The following is a 16,312-nucleotide window of genomic DNA, read 5'->3' on the forward strand; positions in this document are numbered from 1 at the left end:
AGTTCCTTGTTCGTCTTGAAATGGACACCGTGTAATCCGCCTCTTTATGCGGCGACTCGCTCGCAAATATTCTTTAGCTCGCGAGAGGATCGCGAGCGATCGCTGCCTGCGAGAGAGAAAGATATTCCTCCTCCGATCGATTCACTCGCAAAAAGGGTCCTCCGCTCACAACGAGCTTCCAATGAAAATATTTGGATGTTTTCAACTAAATCGACATCGGCCCACCGCTCGAAAGCGATGCTGCTGACCATCGAAAAGCGGTCTGAAATGCCTGGAAATTCAGGGCTCTTCTTTCATCGCGCGTGATTGGTAAAGCAGCACTTTATTTCGATTACGTTCTCTTTGGTTTCCTCTTTGTCGACCAAAGGGGATTTACAAATTAAGTACACATTTTCCATGTGTATCCTCGTGTGAGAAGCATCGACAGTATACAAGTGGATATCAACGCTTCGTTTGAAAAGCACAACGTGCGTATACAATATATACACACATATGTATATGTATCGATTAGGAAACAATAAATAAAAAAAATAAAAGTAAAAAATCCCGCGTATTTTCCCGCGTCTCCCCACACGTCAATTATTATCCGTGTCCGCGCTTGTAACGATTCGTTGCGTCACCGCTTCGCTCCGCTCTCGGGCACGCATCAGTGACACGTTTATAAAAAAACACATTTAATCGCTGGCTTGAGATATGTATGTCTCGATATCAGAGGTTACGCCGTGAAAAATAACGGCGATACAAACGCGATATCACCGCCTGGCGTTCCTATCGTTATTTATTGCCGAAGCAAAATGAAATTTCTCGAACGAGAGAACGGCGCGGCGTTTCTCGATCCGCGCAAGTACGATTGCATAGTCGGCTGTTTCACGTGCAATCGCAATACCTGAGAAAACATTTAATCTCAGGGTAGCTCTTTGCCTTAAGATTCTACCTGGCTTCTCTCGAGAGAAACGTACGTTTCTTCGGAGATGCTTCATCTTTTTTAATCCTTATGATTTATTTAACATCAGCAGCAGAGAGGGAGAGAGAGAGAGAGAAGATTAATATCGTCTCTGACTAATTATAAATCTACACAGAAAGTTTGATATCCGTTTCTGAATCGCTTCGTCGAAACTTTAACGTCAGCAGAAAGAGGAAAAGACAAAAAATGGACAAGTAATTTATAAACCATGTTTATTTCTGTGTTGTTTTGTAGTCGGTTTTACAGGAAACGAGTGCAAACCAGTTTAGAGTCGTTTGCTCGTACTATCTCGCGCGTGTTTTTATTTTATATACACCCATGTATAGTAACGTATAACGAGGTAAAAACTAAGTACTCGTACAAAACGTATAATAGTTTGTGTTTTTGTTTTTTTTTGTCTTTTTTGCTCTTTTCTCTCCTTTTTTTTGATACAAAAGATTTTTCTTCAAAAGGGAGGAAGAGATTTTGCTTCAAGGACACGTTGTAGGATCCTGTTCCTGTACGCGTATATTTACATATATTATACACGCGCGCGCATACGTACTTTTCTTTTTTATTCATTTACTTACAGATATGGCATTGCGTGTGTCGGTATTCGATAGAGCGTAGACTCGACAGTAACAATTTACATTCGCGTTGCTTCTCGCCGAACATTGGCTCACTTTTGTTTCATGACCAACATTTCGTTTGTTGACCAACGATTGTTCTAATTGACTAATAAATACCTGTATAGGGGCGATAGTATGGAGATTAGTGAATTTAATCTACGTTTCTAACGCTTCGGGGTTCTGAAATGGCAATAGTCGATTGCTTTTTCTTTCTATCTGTAATCGTTCTCCCTACGTGTTATGGAACATTAACCCTTTGATCGTCAAGTTCATCATTTCTGCGACCAACTATCGAGCGACTAAATTACGTTAATTTAATTCATTAATTTTGTTAATAAATAAGAGAATTTGTCTCGTTTTAGCATCCATGCTGAAATTACGTTAAAGAAAATTGGAAAATAAAGTTTTTTTTCAGAATAAAGCTACGTTTCAATGAGAGATAAAAGTTATTAATTGTAAACCAATGTCTCTGTAAGAAAATCGTCTTGATAAATATCGACTCTTAACGAACATTAAATACGTATCACTTTTTTATTCACCAATGCCTGCTATAGCGATTTTTTTTTACTTATGCAATTTGTAAATTCTGTCGCAATCGTAAATATATACTGTCTCTCTTTCGTCACGATTTTCTTTAAGTTATTTTGAATTACTTTGTGCAACTACTAAACGATACCAGTGATACTTGTGCGTTATTTTTTCCGAGATTTCTCGCTTCGGAATAAGCTCACGTGACATGGAACGGATACGCGCTACCAGTTTGTACTAGTTTATGATTGTTATTATCCGATACTGTGAAGATACTGTGAAACGCACATCACGCAACACATAACGTTACACAAATACGTTTTAATAGATAATAGATAATTCTTTTTCTTATTTTTTTAATTATCGCTAATCATTGTACACACAAACAACAATGACTATACCAAGTAAGATTTCAATACTCTTTACATCCTTTTCTTTATACATCACGTATCTTATCCTACTTACAATTAGAAAAAGTGTAAAATCTATTTTATCATTCTGTCGGAGTCCCTCCTTTCGCTCTAGTCGACTATTTATTCGCGATACACGATTTGCTAAACTTGACGTAATATAGTTGGTGCGCAAATTAATTTAGTGCTTCTTTTGAAGAAATGGAATCTTTATTTACAAAGAAATAAGACATGTCAATCTTCGAAATATTTACCATCATTTTCTAATATTTTTCTCCATCGCTCAGACGAATCTCCTCTCGAAAAAGAGCTAAATTTCTTCGAAAAAAAAGCACCGAATACGATTCTTATCGCTATATCGGCACGTCTGTATCATCTTATCGTATATTACGCGATATAAGATGAAAAATTGACATCATATTTTAGTAACTTGGTTGGAGGACCTAACCAGATATATACAGAGACTATCTAACAACTAAAAAAGTAAACTTTTTCCTCTCTACATTATATACGCACGATACGTTAATGCTGCATTAGAGCAAAAAAGGATCCTTTTAACTCTACGAGTGACTCGAACGAATTTGCCAAACTGCACGAATTTCATTCTCGGAAGAACGATAAAATTTGATAAACAAATATACAATTCAGATTCTCGTAATGTCGCAGACATTTGATGTGTAACCACCAATATTTAGGCATTTGCGCTATAATTTTTAATAGAAAGAGAAACAAAAGAAGAATACAATAAAATAAGTCAATTTTGGTATCAGCTTGACGCATCCGTACTTTCATTTTGTCACATCTTTGTCATTGGTAGAAATTGTTAACGAGATACAATATAGTCAACAGGTGTATAATATGTAGAATCTATAATAGTTAACCGTTTATTACGAATATTTATTCTTTTATTGAGCGAGAATCTAAAGACTTGGAATTCAAATGCTACAAGCTTGGCAGAGAAACGCAAAACTGCAACGGGAAAACATAGCAGAGCCAAATTAAAAATTTCAGTCGCACGATAAACATCGATCGTATATAGTTAAAACTTATTATAACGTCTCTGATTAAAACATGCGATATTTGGTCTCTTTTTTTTCTTTTCTTCTCGTCCAATTCTAAAGTCGGTATGGAAAACTATATTGATATATCAATCGACGTTTAAAACGTTAGAATCGATTCTAATCTTCGTAATTGTTAAGCTATGACTTGGGATGACTATCGGTGGCGCAATATAGTTCAAGTTCAAAGAAAACTATACCGTTTCTCTTAAATTTCCAATCGCGATACAATCTCTTCGCCAGCTATTATAGATGCGCAAATTAATTCGGTTTTTTTGAAGAAACTAATCTTTATTATTACAACTTATTAGTACAACTGACGAATTCGTTCTCGAAAAAAAAGAAAGCAATTGAAGACTGAATTTCCTCAAAAAAAAGCACCGAATTAATTTGCCTAATTTAGATCGGTGCGTAAGTTCTTGGTATTTGCATGTTGCTGGAAAGATGGAAAAAGATGAAAAGGTAGAAAAGGATGGAAAATACTTGGATTGATTTTTGCTGTACTGTCTTTCATTTCAATGAAAAGAACAATTGCAAAATCGGCAAGAACTTGTGCACGGACCTAATACATTCGACATAATTTACATTAGAAATGTGAATTTCTTCGACGCACGTCTTTTTTCCTTATCCACTCTCGGCTACAGCCCCGTTTTCGCTGCTATTGATTGACTTTATGCTTTACGGGTACATTATAACCCTATGATATCAGGTATAGTTGATACGCTACTGCAGAGGACATTTGAGCGTCACCTAGGACTCGAGAGGTGTCTTTGGCGGGGTGTATGACATCTCCATCGTGATCCCACCACTGCTACGTCGAAATCGCGATGGAATGCCTGGGATGTCGATGCTGTTGCGGGGCTTGCGCCTACTGAGGTGCCTCTCGACCCATTTCAACATCGTGAGGACAGAATCGGTGCTGGGCAGACGTCTTTCGGCGGAGGTGCGAATGATGTGCGACGATGCCACGCGGAAAGTAGCAGCCATACCTTTCAAGGCCTATGCAGAAATGGAGTAGAATAGAAGTTGTCGATAAAAAAAATCATAAAAGATTTGAAAAAACAATAAATCGTTATAAATTTAGCCATTCGAATAAATGATAAAATTAATAAAAAGAGATACGATTTCTACCTTCATCGCGTCCTCATCCGTAACGTCGTCACCAGCGTATATAATCCTGATGCGTTCGCTCCAATCTAATCCAAACGCCGTGCGCAAGATGTAAATGGAAGCGTGACCTTTGTTCCATTCGACTGGCGGTTTCGCCTCGATGGCACAATGCGCGGTGCAGGCCTTGAATCCTGCGTTCTCGATGAGTTTCCTGGCTTGATCGACCATCTTGGGACGACTCTCCATCGGAGTCTCGCGATAATGGAACGTAAGAAGCGCTCCTTTATTCTCGACCCATGCACCGTCTCTACAGAGCTTTCGCGAACAAGCAAACGAGATTAGTAGATTGTACGTTATACATCATACTTGTAGTAAATATGTCCGTGACGCGCGTGACGTGTCGTCGTAGACAACTCGTAGACACGAAGGAGTTTCGCGCACCTGCTCCTGAAGTATCTGCATCAAACTGGCCACCTTGTCTTCCAATTCAGCGGGCATGGGATGAACAAACTTGCTACCATCCGGATGTAGGATTTCCAGTCCATGATTCCCGGCGTACGTGATACCCTCTATACCGACCATCGATTTTACGTTGTTGACGTTCCTGCCAGATATAATGGCAATATATACGTCTGACATGTTGGACAGCCTCTGCAGAACGTTCTTCGTCTCGAGCGGTAAGATGGCCAGGTCAGGATGCGTGGCAATGGGCGCCAACGTGCCGTCGTAGTCCAACAGAAGCGCCAATTTATGATTATCACCGATGTATCTAGGGGACATGTGGTTATCACTGGATCGTTATCCGATTTGTTTCATGAGTCAGGTAACATTCGCTCGCGCGGGCCCGCCGTTTCAAGGTGAAAGCGTTTCTTGCGCGTTAATTATTTCTTACGCGTTTACCGATTGCCAGGATATTCGTGGATAGGATATTAGGACAAATATCCGACGTAGCGAAAACAATGCATCGTAAATCACCGGCGTTGCCGACATCATAAGCATATCCCGTCAATCATATCGTATTGTCACATCACCACGCTGCGACGTACCCAAACTCATGCTTAGTTTAAAAGTGTCACTTGGAAAGCCAATGCTATTTTGCTGTCAATTCTATTTAAACTTGCGAATTTCAATTCGCTCGATGGCTCGGTAGTTGTTAAAGCCAGAGTCTGCAGAGATTCGTCGAATCACAGCGAGCGACCTCTTTAAGGTGCTTTTGCACAAATTTACACATTGTCAAACTATGTTTCTCGCAGTGAACGTTCTATATAATAATTCTATATAAAATTCTTAGAAATGTGTTCGTTTGTCCCGTTTCAGGACAACGCCGATACTCGTGATATTACAATTAAAATTGCTAATTGTTTTCAGACGACAAATGCATCAACACACTTGATACATTTGCACCTTGTGATTTATAACTGCCGTTGTAAAGCGCATGCGCTGGTCGGGCCCAGTCATGCACGTCGTTTAACGCATCTGATACTTACTTGTTCAAGTAATCATCGAAATCGTCCATGGTCACGGGCTGCATCGTAGTAGCGCCAACGGAATCGTGCTCTTCGAGCGATCCCATCACTTGAAGGAAAGACTTCATCCAATAGTTGACGTCGTATATCCTCTCACGACGACGTAAGTGGTTCATTCTTAACGTCCGCTCGTCCTCGGGCATCGTAAGAGCTCTGTCTCGAGAATGTCAAACTATTTAAATTTTCTTATATTTCACCTTGTCGTCGGCATTGAAATAAGTGAGATGAAAAGCAAGATTTTCAATCGGTTACTTGCAATATCTATGGCTACTTGCGCGATACCTGGAAGAGGTGCAAGAGAGAGAGAGAGAGAGATTTTGATGACGTACCTGTGAATCACTTCCGCAGCCTCGTCGATCTCATATGGGTTGCAGATCAAGGCCTCGTGCATCATTTCGCCGGCTCCGGCGAATGGTGACACTATTAGTACTCCCGGCGGCGTGTTGATTTGGCAGGCGACAAATTCCTTTGCAACTAAATTCATACCGTCCCTGAGCGGTGTGACGAGAGCGACAGCGGCGTCCCTGTAAAATGCCGCTAACTCGTCCTGGCTGACGCAGCCATAGATGTAACGAATGGGTGACCAGTTGGGCGTTGTGAAGCGACCGTTTATGCAACCAATCAGCTGATCCATCTCCAGCTTGAGATCCTGATACTCGCGAACGTCCGTGCGTGACGGCACCGCGATTTGAAGCATCGTCACCTGCAAATCGAACGAATAATTGTCATATATCGTGCGACTCGAAACTCGGGAATTATCAGATAACAGCGTAACCTGCTCACGATGCTCGGGATGCTTCTCCAGTAGCATTTCGAAGGCTTTCAGTCTATGAACGAGACCCTTGGTGTAATCGAGACGATCGACGCCGAGAACGATCTTCTGATTCGATTGCATGACCTTATTAGCAGTCTCTGCCAGCGAGACAAATCTGTCGAATGGGATGCCGATTGGCAGTGGTCTTACTCGCACTGTTCTGCCGCCGTGTTCGACCAGCAAATTCTTGCGGTCCACTCTACAGCCGAGACATCTCTGGCAGCAATCGACAAAGTTCAGACAGTAGTCCTGAATGTGAAAGCCCACCATGTCGCATCCTAAACGTTACGCAACAACCACGTTAGTATCCTGCGAGATTAGCGAAACTATCACTATCCACCAAACTACCGAACCATCAAAGAGAAATCATTGATTTGCATCGAGAAGATTACTCACCGAGCATACCCTGCAGGATTTCGTCGGCCCATGGAAAGAGCCTGAAAATATCCCACGGTGGAAAGGGTATGTGAAGGAAGAAGCCTAATTTCAATCTGAGATCCTTCTCCTCAGCAGCTTGCCTGATCCAGTTGGCAGCCAACATTAAATGATAGTCGTGAACCCATACCAATGGCGTGCCGTTGGGCTGGTTCTCCTGTTCCTTGTACATTTCTTCCAACGCACCGACCTACAAATGAAAATACGCATCAATTTGCGTACGTTACATTTATGCATTTAACGCATCTTACTACCGAATATAACGTATCAAATTGAAAAGAAATTTGTACGAATCAATTTTGTATGAAGGAATTGACGGTCGAAAATTACGAAAATATTTTCGAGGGAGAAACGATAAATAATTATCGCCATCGTACCGTCTTTGCAGCAAACTCTTCGTTGACCGTGGAATACGCGCGCCAATGCTCCGCGATGAAGGTTGCTCGATCCGGCATCGAGTGGAAGAGAGGCCAGAAGGTTCCATTGCAGCACCCGTTGTAATATGAATCAAAGACGTTGGCGTCAACGTGCACCGCAACCACCTGAAAACGAAAAGAAAGATTCAAGAAGCGAAATTGCTTCCCTCTTGTTTGAACGGCGGGGATAGGACGCACGGGAATATACGTTTGGGACATTTCTACGGCTGCATCCAGAAATTGAACGAGACGCAAGATCGCAAGAATATCGCGGAATCGACGATGATAAGAAATGCAGGAGCAAAGACAGTAAATATTGATCGGCGAATCGGAAGTGCATAAAGTCCGGTTTCTCCAGAGGCAAGCGTTCGTTATCGCGCTTGATAACGATGTATCACCATATCGACCGGTTAAACGGCCCCTCGCGCCCGTTAATCGTCGCCGCGCTTGTTATCCCACACACAACTTGGTTATTTTGTCCACGACACTGCCTCCTTTATTTCCGATCATGAGTGTGAAAACAGGCCGTGCCGAGAGATCACCGCCTGACGCAAGTCAAGAGATAAGACGTTTAATGTTTCTACGATAGACACAACGAACCGCGGCCATCGGTTGTTTCTTCGATATCACTGCTGCACGGGTACATTAATTAAGAGAGGTCAGGGAAAGCGGCAGTAACTCTTTTCCTTTTTCTTCTTCTTTTTCCGCTGCATAACATTCTCAACTGAAGCTCCGTGAAAATCATCGCACATCGTTATTCGCATTGTTATCGCAGTGTTGCCCCTATGACGAGACTCCCCCGCTAGGAATCCGTATCGTCTCGAGGCTACTTAACAGCTTAAAATATGAACACGATAAAGTATATTAATCTACAGTTTCCTTGATCGTCAACAGCGGAATCGTAAGGAAAAAGACGATGACCACGATTTCTACCAAGTCTTATAAGTTCTTTGCCGAAACTTTCGATAAGGATGGAATTACTTAAAAGTGTTGAAATAGCAAGCTGCAAAGATCATGTAATTATCAACTTGGTCGAAAAGTTGTCGCGTAATATAATAGCTAACGCGTAACGTTTCTTATCTTCAATTCTTCGTACGAGTCTCTGCAATTGCGTACTGTGTGTCAATCGGCGCTTCCGATTACGATCTACAATAGACACCGATATGCAAAGTGCAAGATATCGAGCATCGTTTTTCTCTGCCGCTCGATTGCGCGGGAAATTCTTCTATTGTCGCGATGATCCGATCAAGGACCAGCCGAGAGTTGGCAATGCTAGCAAAAGTTGTCTATCGGACGACGTAATAGGTCCCCGCGCGTCATGCAACCGATAACCCTTTGCGATCGACCTCGCCGACATCCGTGACGAATACCCGTGATTCCAAAAGTCGCTACTTGTCACTTTGGATTCATTCAAGACGACACATTACACACAAGAGGCGAGATTCACCGAAAATCCGTCGTTACGTCTTGCTTTTAAAAAACTGTTTTCTCCGCTTCATATCACAAGAGGCGAATCAATTTTCTTTTTGTCGCTTGTATATTTTGCATATTTAATGAATCGAATAGAAATACAGGCATAAATACGGGCTAATCTGAATAAGAGAGAGAAGAATCAAATTTGAAATGTGTTGAATTGAACTTATATACTTTATCGATACCGTTTTCTCGAATACGTAAGCATGTCAAAGAAAATTTAATACTCCCATTATCGCAAGGCTTCTTGCACGCGTGAATTTTCCAACTATACATATACGTTGATGAGAAAAAAGAAAAGTGTTTAATGTGACTAATTACCAGCGAACGAGATATGCTGTGCACGCATTGAAAAGAGGCAGCGTAAGAGACAAGACACGCAAGCACGCGCACAGCAAATAAAATGACAAATAAAGCGTTTATCAGTAGGCATAGTCACGTTGCTCTCGCCGGAAAACATATGATTCGTTGGTGTATTGCCGTGAAAACAGCCTATAAATAAACTGTTTTGATGGTCACCGAACTCTTCACTATCGAGAGAAAAGGCAAAGGGCATCTTTGAATCTTGAATTGATATATGTTATCAATCTATATATTGCACTAATTTTTTATCCCGGTCACAACGTGATCATCGTATTATTACGTCGTTAAATCCGTTATCGATATCAACTTGGCGCAAAAACCGAGTATAGTATTGTAGTATTTCGAAATGTCTCGAGACGTGGAATATTACAGGTTGACCGAGGAGGGGAACGGTGACTGCTCTCTTGGTCAGGCGGTTATACCGAGAGAGTACACAAGTATGTCAATGCCAAGGTCAGCATGCTTAATCACGTCGTGTAATCGCGATAATAATGAAACTGTGTTGCATTAAAAATAGCCAACTGCATTATCGGGCAGATATTTCGTCGAACACGTCGAATTAACAAGATGTTACGCAAGCTCGAGCTCTAGGAATCAATTTCCAGATGCGGATCTGTCCTACCAACAGAATGTCAATTCAGGAAAGAAGATTAAAAGAAAACGAAAGGGCTCGTCGAATCATACATGAATAGGCACGTTGCGGTTATTTGTTCGTTATAACGCAACGTTGAACGATCGCATATTCACAATGATAATACTCGATTACGTATCCGACAATAACAAGGATTCTATTTTTCTACTGATCCTATTTTCCTAGTGATTTTACTGGATTTGACGTTTGAAAAAATTTGCACGAGCAAACAAGTTAATCACATTTGCCCCCACGTATAAACGATCGTTGCGTTACGTAACGCAAGACGGAGAGGACATAAGATATTACGATCGGGCGAAATGTCGTCCGAAATCAATAAAGACATACTTTGCGAGATAACAGGCCGGCTGTGGGGGTACGATCGTTGGGATCGGATTCGGGAATCGGTTCGTCCGGATTTTCCATGTGCATGCCCGGCCATCCGACCCAAACTCCATTTCCGTTTATGACAACTGGCGCTACCGCGGTTACCAGGCCACCGGCACTGTAAAAAGACAAATTACACGAAAAATGTAATATCAATCAAAGTGTATCGTATAAAGTGTTACCGAGATGATTCAACATTCCTATAAACAGATGCGTGACGCGACGTAAACCTTCGAAACTCCAAGATAATCGTGGGATACCGCTTCGTTAACGGTAACGTCCATTATACATATGTATAGCTTGAAGAGATTTGTGACGCACAGATATCTAATTATCCAGCATCTTAATCCGATGACATAACATACGACGATGGTTCCCAAACGCACTTTATCGACATTCAACTTGAAAAGAAAATTATTGTACTTATCATGCATAATTGTACTTTTAGCGAGATTTTGAATTTAAAAGAATGCACCTGAGAAATGCGTAGAGAAATGCTCAAGGGAACGGATGCAATTATGTACGATATCGATAAAGAGAAAGATTGTGCGTATTATGCCTCGACACGACCATTGTGCTTAATTAATTATGCATTTAAAAGACATGCTCAAGCGCGACATTGAGTATAATGACAGGAGCTCGTTTATGTAATGCACAACCGCGTCATTATCGGGACTGTCTGTCTCGACCATGATCAACCAAGAGATTTCTCAAAAGCACGTGCATCAAGTGCGCGTAAATGCGTGACAACACCGTGACCTCCTGTCTGATCGGTCTGATTATACGTAGTATTTTTCTTTAGCGTTAATTTACGCACTAGTTCTAGTTTTGTAGATTCGCAAACACGCGCGTTTATTTTCGAGCCAGCTTTGTGGAATAATTTGTCGAATGTTAGTGTTGCACTTGTCATTCATCTTTATTCTTTACGAGACAGAATCGATTCAAATGAGATTGCTCAAGGAATTTGTGAATGAAACGAGACGCAAGTCTGAAATATCCCGTAGACTCTCTTTGTGCATCAGCTCTGAGATATCGTCGAGTTAACGTTAGTTTCCTCATTGACAATCGCGAGCGAGCGAGCGAGTCTAAGAAATTGGCTAAGAAGCAGACACGCGCTAGACACGTGAGACGATTACGACGCAGGTGGTACGCAGACTTTTTACGTTTGTTATCGATGCTTTGAAAAATCCCCGATAATTATGATCGTGTAGTTCTCTATTAATACAAACAACAAAATGGACACATGGAGTCGACGATACGCGCTCCGTTGGTCCACTATCTCTTTTCGTACCAACATCGTCTCGTTTTTTTTTCAGATTTCAAATTTCAGCTGTTGAGTAATCGAGTACGCATGCACAAACGTCACTTATTTATTTTTTCATTAAAGTGTCTTTGAGTAACTTGATAAATAACTTGTACTTGAAAGTTGAAATTGTTGAAACTGTTGAAGGTGGCAAAATAAGTAGACTATTGACAAACTTGTGACAACTATATACTCTAATACACTTCAATCAGAGATTATGCGTGACGTTTTATAACAGTATCATTATTTGTATTCCACACAAACGCGATTAGATTACGTTCATCAAAAGGAGTTGTTTTGAATGCAATTAACAGAGAGACGTCTCATGGTGAACGCTCGTTCATGAAATTGATAAGAATAGCATGTCTTTCTGCTTTCAAGTTTTTATTTTAATTTCTAATTATTTCAGCTTTTGAAGTACATAGAATCTTCTCTAATGCGAGCATTGTTTGACTACAATGTCGTATCTGGCGTTCCAACATGTCAGATATCATGTAAAATGTTATATTAGAATTTATGATACGTTAGATATTTATATGTTATCAAACAGAAAATTGCAAACCGTCGTTCTCCATAGAGGAAATGAAAAAGCTTAAACTTTGTTATTCCCATTATCGCGTTCTTTACATCGTCACTATCAATTGCATGTGTACAGAGATATCGTGCGTCTATTTCTGGTATCATCTTTTTTATCAAATCTTCCACAAGGAAGAAAATTGCTTTTTAATCTTGATCTTTTCGATATTATTATTATATTACACGTATGCAACGACAGTTTCTTGGAAATTTCATACTTTAGCCGCATCAAATGACAACACATTTGAATATCAATGCGAGAAAACACGATATTTCTTCATCGCGATATATCGAAATATCGTCATATGTCGTCATGACACGGTTTTTCATTTACAAACTAATCTAATATTTTGTACTCGGTATCGTATTTATTGAAAAACGACAACGAGTGATGTAACTTTGTAGACAGCACATAACTCACCCGAAAAATGTTAGAAAAGAAGAGTGCTCGATCTTTGAAATTTCAACGGACATAATACAATGTAGCTTATACAGCGATATATAATAGGCACATTACATATAATAATTCAAAGATCATACATCGGACAAACAATCGAGATTCTGTTGCTTTGTCAGTAATAAAATAACATAAAGATATTGGAACGTGTCACCGAGCACACACTCTGTCATTAATATGTCAATCGTGACATGTCAGGATATATAAGATAAACAAAGATTACAGCACAAGTTGTTTATGAGAAGACGGTTTAAATGCGGTCAAGTGTGATGACTGAAAGTACGACGATTCACGGTAGACGCATCACGTGTGCGTACTCGCCGAGTACGACGTACGATCGTAACACGTGCGATAGAAAATAAGGAAGAAAACGAAACACTGACCTGGCTTTACGTTCCAGCTGACCGGTCGTCTCGTTCCGCTTAAGCACAAACGGCAACCTGTTGCTCACGACAATCATTCTGCTGTTGGAGGTGAAGCTACCTGGTTCTGTAGACATGTCGACGTATAGTTTTGCAAGGAAATTTACAAGAGACTCGCGTAAAAACGTCAAGGTGGAGAAAGGTGGTAAACGTTGCGTTACTCGAGCGGAACCGCGAGCGATCACGTACGATCAGTGCATAGTGACTCGCAGTGGCGAAAGATGCAGCCGTTTTTATTGTATCGCTCTCGCACTCTCGTAGCGCACGCTCTCTCCGTCTCTCTCTATAGATAGAAATCGGCTCGCCTAGCCGCGCGCGCGCTCGCGCGCGCCTTCTTTTTCGGCACAGTTTTTACTGTCGCTCTTGGCTGTGACTCATCTCTTCAGAGTTTTGTCACGCCAGTTTGCGGCTATTTCACTCGACGGAGAGATAGAGGAGAAAAAAAAGAACCGGCAAGCAAGCGGAGGGTGGGAAGCGTGCGAGCGTGCTCTGCGACGTGACGCGCTGCACGGCCAAGACTCAACTGACCGCACTGGAGGAACGACATCGAGTTTTATCCCTCTTAGGAAACATTTGGTCCAAAGTGCATTCCGTATATCCGTATGACGAACGGGGCCGCGACCTTTCGACTACCACCCGCGCGACCACGACCGCGACCGCGACCGCGACCGCGACCGCGACCGCGACCGTCCACCCTCTCTATCCGGCCAGCCTCGCTCTAATCGTCGCGATCTCACGCCCGACGAGCCTACCGCCGCTACATCCCCGGCCGCGTTGTCACGTAAGCACACGAAAACAGGGTTCTCTCCCTGCCGCTCCGTACGACGTCGACTGCTGACCGCGGATATTGGCACGACTATGGGCCGCGTTACGCGTATGCGTTCTCCACCTTACAAACGGTCTCTTTTCGCGTGGTGGTACGCGCGCGACATCTGCGTTCCGCTGCGATTTTGGCCGATTGCCGATGTTATTTTGCAAACCCCACGGTATAGCGGCTACATGACTCGCATCGCCCGTTGATCAAGCCTCCTTTTCCCCGTCAAGCACGTTGATCGTTCTGTTATTATGCATACGAGATGATTGTGTTTCGATTTTCATTGGATTTTTTGGGGCATGTCAATAGCTATATACAAAGTGCATGTTATCAGTAAATTATTATTGAAAACTAAACGAGGAAGCAATATGGTCGAAAAACATTATTATTTTCCTTTCCAATTCTTATAGGAGGTGGACGTTGGAGCGATCGAAAGATTTATATCGGAGGATCAATCAATATTTTCCGTAACGAGCGTAGATGTACCGAATGAGTCATTTGTGTCTTGTGTGTGTGGTAAACGCGTCTCTCTCCCTCTCTAAGCCGAAAGCCGTTGTGACTGCAAATACGTTGGAAGCAAAAATGTAATCGTCACGTTGCGAACGCGTGTTACCATCGCGTCAACTCGCGATGCAGAGCGGCGTGAGCAGGCAACGCACAATTTTTCACCTCGAAACGAATCTCTTTGTACACTTGTCGCGAGACAAATATATTTCGAATGTACATTTTCTCTTCCATTTTATACAGGCTAAGCGTTCACGCGCATACGTCGAATTCCGCAGCAATCTGAATGAAAACCGCGCGCATCTCGAGGCGGTTTGTTTCGCTCCGAAGCCGCGCGTGTAAGTCGGGTTGCCTATATAGGCGGAGATCTGCGAGTATTCCAGCTCCACGAGGTCTTTTGCGCCTTTTCGTGCGACGCAAGCGTGTTATTCTCGTGATCGAATATGAATAAAAGTGTCTGCACATTGATATCTATAAAACGCGATTATAATCATAAATCGATAAAAGCACACCGAGGTGTATCAATCAACGCCGCTTCACTATTGCTGCAATTAACGGATTTTCGTCGGATCAACTTTTCTTTCGGATCTGAGTTTTTACGCGCGACACTCGTATAGAATAATCTAATCTGTGATTTTTTCGTCGCGTCTAACCTTTTGTATTTTTATTGTATTATTTTTTAATCTTTTCAATCATCGCACCGACGATCAGCAGTCGTAATAGTTTTTTCAATGATTCTTCGATTATTCAATAAGAGACTGATGAAAATGATGAATGACGAAAGAGAATCGAAGAAAATACAAAACTGACGAGAATGCTCGAAGAATCATTGAAAATCAACACGGCATTATCTTATAGTTGCGATTCGACTATTAAACAAAATTGTAAAAGGTATATTAAACTTTTCTTTTAGACACAACTCAAATCTGTCTTGTGATTATATAATTACAGGACGATTAATTAAGGGACGATTACGAGAAGGAAAAACAGTAACTTGAGCTTTCCGAATAAAACCGGGTTTTATGTTGGTTCGCGCATATCGAGTAACATTGAGATAGTCTTACCGATGTCTCTCTGATCAATTTTTGTTTTTCGGTTTTCATCGTAATCTGGGCAGACAGTTGGACGTTTCTTCCCGATTTGCGATTCGCAACGCAAAGTCGTGATCGTGGAAAACGCGTGACAATGATCGACACATTCTTTTGCCACCGATTCCGCCGACTAAGATTGCGGGTAATCATCATTGTGCGGATGGCGACGTCTGAGATCCGACGGGTCGACTCGACTCACGACGTCGTCGCCTGCTCGTTTTGTACGATTGCGTGGACGTACACACGCTGTCGAGCAGTGCGTTTTCGAATGACGAAACTGCGTGCGTTCCACCGTACGTACACAACCGGCAAACGACGACGGCGACAACTGCGGCGCCGGTTAGTATTCTCACGAGAAGGTAACACCACCCACCAGGTTATCACCTCACTAGATGAACGCGCAGTGTTGAGCCATCAAGTTT

The 16,312-nt window shown here is 41.8% G+C and overlaps 1 protein-coding gene across 2 annotated transcripts; it reads right to left on the reverse strand.

The window, feature by feature from the left end:
• Positions 1-1,159: 1,159 nt before the first annotated feature.
• Positions 1,160-16,234, reverse strand: LOC105280263 (alpha,alpha-trehalose-phosphate synthase [UDP-forming]). Of its 2 annotated transcripts, XM_011340628.3 has the most exons (11): positions 15,864-16,234; positions 13,443-13,548; positions 10,685-10,841; positions 7,831-7,995; positions 7,415-7,643; positions 6,980-7,296; positions 6,534-6,907; positions 6,166-6,357; positions 5,120-5,447; positions 4,700-4,993; positions 4,319-4,567 (listed from the first exon to the last, which is right to left on the reverse strand). In XM_011340628.3, the coding sequence occupies exons 2-11, from the start codon at positions 13,517-13,519 to the stop codon at positions 4,319-4,321; spliced, it is 2,382 nt and encodes a 793-aa protein (XP_011338930.1). In that variant the 5' UTR covers positions 13,520-13,548; positions 15,864-16,234. The 2 variants fall into 2 exon arrangements, with proteins under 2 accessions (XP_011338929.1, XP_011338930.1); XM_011340627.3 differs by lacking the exon at positions 15,864-16,234 and having other exon boundaries at positions 1,160-4,567; positions 13,443-13,558.
• Positions 16,235-16,312: the final 78 nt, after the last annotated feature.

Source organism: Ooceraea biroi, chromosome 1, assembly GCF_003672135.1.
Source record: "Ooceraea biroi isolate clonal line C1 chromosome 1, Obir_v5.4, whole genome shotgun sequence".
Lineage (NCBI taxonomy): Eukaryota > Metazoa > Arthropoda > Insecta > Hymenoptera > Formicidae > Ooceraea > Ooceraea biroi.

Coding starts and splice junctions, on each gene's coding strand:
- LOC105280263 (XM_011340627.3), bottom strand. CDS start 13,558: ATGTCTACAGAACCAGGTAGCTTCACCTCCAACAGCAGAATGATTGTC. Junction 4,994..5,119: donor TGCAGATACTTCAGGAGCAG/GTGCGCGAAACT, acceptor TGTTCGCGAAAG/CTCTGTAGAGACGGTGCATG. Junction 4,568..4,699: donor CGGATGAGGACGCGATGAAG/GTAGAAATCGTA, acceptor ATTTCTGCATAG/GCCTTGAAAGGTATGGCTGC.